At 44.6% G+C, this 6,000-nt stretch overlaps 1 protein-coding gene across 1 annotated transcript; it reads right to left on the bottom strand.

Moving 5' to 3' along the window:
- On the bottom strand, positions 1-3,419 carry LOC113507922 (leucine-rich repeat extensin-like protein 1). Its single transcript, XM_026890872.1, has 2 exons — positions 3,068-3,419; positions 1-1,421 (listed from the first exon to the last, which is right to left on the bottom strand). The coding sequence occupies exons 1-2, from the start codon at positions 3,177-3,179 to the stop codon at positions 169-171; spliced, it is 1,365 nt and encodes a 454-aa protein (XP_026746673.1). The 5' UTR covers positions 3,180-3,419; the 3' UTR covers positions 1-168.
- Positions 3,420-6,000: the final 2,581 nt, after the last annotated feature.

The following is a 6,000-nucleotide window of genomic DNA, read 5'->3' as shown; positions in this document are numbered from 1 at the left end:
GAAAGGAAAGGAACTGTTTATTGTATGGATTTGTACAATTCTGTTATTTCATTTCATTTCATAGATGTATTGTATGCTTAGAGATCAGCAGCTTTTGTTCTGGGAGAGATATCTCCCGACGTGCTGTACGGAGGGGGGCGTGTGGGGCTGGTGCGGGCATGGTCAGGCCTAGAAGGTGGGGTCGTCACTGCGCCGCTGGGGGTAAGGATTGCGGTAGTTCGGGATGTTGGAGTAGCAGAACGCGCCGGGGTCCACGCGGGGCCTGTCGCGCTGCTCCTGAGTCATTAAATTTCGAGGATGGTCCAACAGTGGGCAGATATCGTACGTCAACTTTTTAGTGCGCTTGTGGTGGATGGGACTCCTGCTCTCACTTCTCTTTTCGCTGTGTTCGGAGTAAGCTTTCGAGAGCGAGTTGGGAATAGACTTCCTGGGCTTGATAGTGTTGTAAGAGAAAGGCTGGCGGGGCCTGGTACTGTAGTTGGTCTTGCCCTGCTTGACGCAGGGGGTACAGTAGACGGGTTTTTTTTCAGGGAAGGTCTTGGTGCCAAAGGGCCCGAAGGGGTCCATCACGACCGTGTTGTGAGGGAGGGGGCCGATCGGGCGGTCCACGGCGTTGTTGAAGGGAAAGAATTTCGAGATGCCGGAGCGCGATGTCGTGCACTGGACGTTCTCCTGCTGCGCCGGAAGCGGGTACTTGAGGTCGCTGGACGGCGTAATGGGCTTAGAGGGCTGGCGCGGGATGTTACTCGGCGCAGGGTACGGCGGGGAAGCCTTTTGCGGGCTGCCCACAACCGCCGCCGCCACCGGGCTAAAGCAGGCGCAGCACTTAGGGCAAGGACAAGAAGGAGGCGGACATGGGGGCGGACACGGTGGCGGGCATGGGCCCCCGGCAGGTGGGGGGCAGGGCCCACATGGGCCCACCGGGCAGCACGTGCCGGTGACATGGTAGGGCCCGCAGAACCAGAAGCCGTACGGGTAGTAGTAGTAGCCCGTCATGTATTGGATGCACTTGGGCGGCTGGTTGCAGGGCGGGGGCAGGCAGCCGCAGCCGGCCGCGCAGCCGCATGGGCCGCAGGGGAATGGGCAAGGGCAGCCGCAGGGGCACGCCTTGGCGTAGCCGCGCGTGGCGAGAGTGTGCAGCAGCTGCGGCGGACCCGGAGCCACGCCCGAAAGGGGCGCCGTCAGCATGTGGCACAGGGAGCGGGGCCCGGGGCTAAGGTGTCGCGACGGCGCGCTGTGTTTCATCCTAGAGGCGGGCACGATGTTGGGGCACGACACGCAGTATCGCAACGATAAACTTGTCTTGCTCTGGCAGCGACCTGCCGGCAGCGGCGGCAGCTGATTGGCCTTTGTGATCTTCACGGTCCCGGTGCGCAGCATCCTGGCATTATCCCTCAAGCTTCGGTACGGGACCGCCGCGGCTGCAAAGGTATTTTATGCTATTCACCTTCATTAAAGATCCGAGATAGTTCTGACGCTCGACGTGAAATCAAACAATACAGCTACTCGCAAAGACTACCCGCGCCCAGCCGGCGGCGCCGCAGTACTCCGTGCGAGTAGAGCCAAATCAAACCACGGGATGTCTTATAGATAGCATTTATTGTTAACAAATATATACGTACATATAAAAGGTCAAATATGTTTGGTACAAAGTGCTTATTCATTAAAATGGCATGATCCGAAATAGTTATCAATAGTTAGCACGGCGACTGCTTGCTCGCGACTCCCGCCGCCATGCGAGTCGGTATCTTCTTTTCGTCTTGTCCCAGCTTGCACTCGCTCATTTTGGCGGTCGCCGCCTGCTTCCCAGAGCACTGGGGACACGCGCCGGCTTCGCACTTCTTAGGTTTTGGGCAAGGGCAGGGACAAGGACATGGGCACGGGCATGGGCATGGTCCACAAGGGCCGCACGGCCCGCAGGGTCCACACGGCCCACAAGGCCCACAGGGTCCACAAGGTCCGCAGGGGCCGCAAGGTCCACAAGGACCACATGGGCAGGGACCGCAGGGGCCACACGGGCAGGGGCAGCGACAGGGGCCGCAAGGGCCGCAAGGGCCACAGGGGCATGGGCAGCGACAAGGGCCGCAGGGGCCACAAGGGCCGCAAGGTCCGCAAGGGCCGCAGGGTCCACAGGGGCCGCAAGGTCCACAGGGGCCGCATGGCCCGCACGGGCCGCAAGGTGGACAAGGCCCGCATGGGCACGGAGGTCCGGGAGAGGGACAGTTCGGACTGCCGCAACAGGGACAGGGTTCCTTCTTCTGGTCATCCTTTCTGTCCGCAAAAGACCGCCACGGGCCGCGCTGATCACCGCAACACAGAAGCTTGGTGCGGCCGTGGAGATACGGAACGAACGCCGGCCTCTCGCCGCGGGGCACTGCAAAGGACATCCATGCGTATAATACTAGGCGAGACAGCCGCTGGTTGGTGGCTCATGCTATTCGGAAGAACGAAGGGAGTCCTCGCCGAGTATTATAAGCCTGGAGTCCTGCGACGGCGACCACCGTTCTCCAAAATAACAGAACCCCACCAGCGGCGGGTTAGTCGCTCAAGTCATAAGAATCGCAACTCCCGAACGTGCAACACTGACAACTGACAAACGTTGAACTGACAGTTGACGCGCGATTGTCTTTTTTTACGAAAAAAAATATTTTTTGAAATTTTCCTCTACGTCGCTTATTGCCCGTTTCGCGTTTTGCTAAATACACTATGCTACCACTTACCTGCTTATTTTGAATATTTTTCTACAGTGAAAACATTTGCAATGCGGCATAATGATAATTTTATTGTTCTAGAACTTGAAAATTTTAAAAATAACGTTTCATTGAAACTTTGAATATAGTTTGAAAGCCTTTATGCATAGGCAAAAAGCAAGCAACATGCAAATGGTCCCATTTAATTACAATGATTCTAAATACCAACGAATGAAATCTATTTTTATTTTCGCTCGAAATCGAGGCTAGAAATGCGCCATGATCAATCTAAACCGAGTTCAGAATTACGCTCCGTTCCATTACATGCAGCTACACTGATTTAATTACTAGGGTTTAATTAAATCATTTATACTTACATATTGCAGCGGTGTTCTTTTTATTGGCCGCAGTTGCGAGAGGTCGCCCTTTGAAGCATTTCAGCAACGATACGTTTTTCGGTAAAACCGCCTTCCTCAAAACTAAGGCCATGTTTCACGAGTTTTTTCGATTTTTTATACAATAAATTTTGTGGCTACTATTGTCGGATGATTACTTGATAATTTTTCTATTTGTGGTTTATTATATTACTTGAAAATTTGGGCCATGGTAGGAGCGTGACCTAGCTTGTCGCGTCAGAACAAAAGCTGTGACTGATACATTTGCGTTCGATTTTTTTTCCATATTCTTTTTTGAATTCTTTTTGTGGCTGTACGTTCTTTTTTGGTCTTTGAATTTTCTATTTTGATAGAAAACTCTTTGGTAGCTTGTGATGATTTTACGTTCATACTTTTTATTGCATTCTGCCTGCATTACATTTTTATTTAATTATTTCTATGATTATTATTATTTAAACCTACTCTTTTGGCAAAATGGAATTGTAAATACATAATATTTATTATAAAAGTGTATTTAGCGTTGCCAGTTTATCTAACTATTATATTATATATCAAATGGGCCACATTTTGTAAGAATATATGGCCATAAACTCCAATCACAATATCTAACATCAGAAATGTATTTTGCTATAAGGTCTAATGATTTTAACTTAAAACATGAATTTCATAGTTATCCTTGCCGAAACAATAAATAATTAAATTATAGGTACCTACTTAAAAATAAGAATTATATAAGTAGGTAACGATTTTGTGTTTGATTTCAGGGCTCCAATTCTGCTATTTAGAATCAGTGACGTGTGAATGGAAATTGGATGAAATTGGCACCATTCGTATTATTGTAACTATTTTTCCTATCCAATAATTGAAAATTCAGTAAGGGGCGGAAAACACGGAATTACTATTTTCATTTTCGGGGTCCACAGTGTGACTAAACATTTTATAAATGTACCTAATTAGGTAGACGAATAACAATTCTAAAAATGATCATATTTACTTAAAATAACCTACTATAGTTTGTCTTTTTTATCTATTAATAATAGTCTTAAAAGACATTTAGTATAAATATTTATTAATTTATTTTAATGAATATGAAACTATTTTATTATTTCTGGCGTAGTTGTGGCGATCGTCAAGCGAACTAATTTAATTTTTGATATCGTAACGAGATCTATTTCGTTTATGGCTTTTCACTGGCCTATGTAAAGAACCGGATTTAAAAAATATTACTTTCCTTTTTACTATGAAGGTCGTATAACATATTTTGAGGTTAAATATCTGTTCGATTATTACGGCAAGGACTGAGCGGATTTGATTCCGCGACTCACATTTAAAAATAAGATTTAGAAATTCATGGCTAGATAGAATTGCTAGATGAGATTTTTTATAAGTTAACTACTTACAAAAATAATTATCATGATACTAGCTGTTGCCCGCGACTTCGTCCCCGTGGGTAGAAGATATAAGTTATGATTTATACCTGCCCTGTTTTTTTTACATTTTCCATTGTATCTTCGCTCCTATTAGTCGCAGCGTGACGGTTTATAGCCTAAAGCTTTCCTCAATGAATGGTCTAGGTCTATTCAACACAAAAAGATTTTTTCAATTTGGACCAGTAGTTCCTGAGATTAGCGCGTTCAAACAAACAAACAAACAAACTCTTCAGCTTTATATATTAGTATAGAGTATAGATTTTTTGTATGTTTTCAGGGTTAACTAAAATATGCTTAAGTTGGCCTTAAGCTGTGAGTTAAAAGTAAGGTTACGCTGTCTAAATATTCGTCAGTCTTAAAATAGGCTGTATGTCATGAACGGGAGAAGGTTTACAGTTAATATTTTCACTGATGATGTATTTTAGTTGCCACAACAACATTAAGTAGATAATAAATTAAATGCCAAAGTCGAAACGCAACTGTTGATACGGCATTTGATCGATGATCTATTTTTCCTATTTGTACTTGTTGCATATCCTAACACTAGCTGTTGCCCGCGACTTCGTCCCCGTGGGTAGAAGATATAAGTTATGATTTATACCTGCCTTGTTTTTTTCACATTTTTTCATTGTATCTTCGCTCCTATTAGTCGCAGCGTGATGGTTTATAGCCTAAAGCCTTCCTCGATAAATGGTCTATTCAACACAGAAAGAATTTTTCAATTTGGACCAGTAGTTCCTGAGATTAGCGCGTTCAAACAAACAAACTCTTCAGCTTTATATATTAGTAAGTATAGATTATAAACGCGAAAGTTTGTATGTCTTGATGTCTTTGCCTCTTTCACGCAAAAACCTCTGAACGGATTAATACGGAACTTGGTTTACAGATAGTTTATAACCTACATTAACACAGGATAGTTTTTACTTTCTATCCCAATTTTGTATTCCTATATATCATTATCGATTAACCAATTCATGTCATCTTATATATGGATCTACATAATGCCATATTTGCAAAATATAGTTTCTTTATTCTTCTTCGTTATATTCATTGTAATTAATTAGTTTTTATCGAAAACCCTTCTAAATACGCATAAAAACCTTATCTTTAAATGACGGACTTCTATTGAAATATGAGCTCAAATGAGCTGTCATAATACATTCAGAAAACGTACTTCAAAATCACAGGTAGGCAGCAAACTGCAGGTCCGGGGTTCTTACTATAATAGCAAAGAAAAACCCACTTTAAATAGTAAATATAGAGTTTATAATACTTTGAATTCCTGTATAGACTTTGAGCCTTTTGCATCTAGACATGAGCGCTATTAGGTAGTTCTCAATAAGCAATTTTCCAGGAATTTTCGTGTTTCCCTTTCAGTGTTAGAGGGAGATGAAAGATGCCTGCATTGATTTATTTCAGGATAGCAACAGGCTGTCTGCGATAGGTGTGTGCCTGGATTTCGGCCTGTATCCGTATAGTTAGGTT

This window comes from Trichoplusia ni, unplaced genomic scaffold (assembly GCF_003590095.1).
Source record: "Trichoplusia ni isolate ovarian cell line Hi5 unplaced genomic scaffold, tn1 tig00003474, whole genome shotgun sequence".
In the NCBI taxonomy this organism is placed as follows: domain Eukaryota; kingdom Metazoa; phylum Arthropoda; class Insecta; order Lepidoptera; family Noctuidae; genus Trichoplusia; species Trichoplusia ni.
Note: the sequence above shows the minus strand (reverse complement) of the source record. Positions and strands in the feature narration are given on the sequence as shown.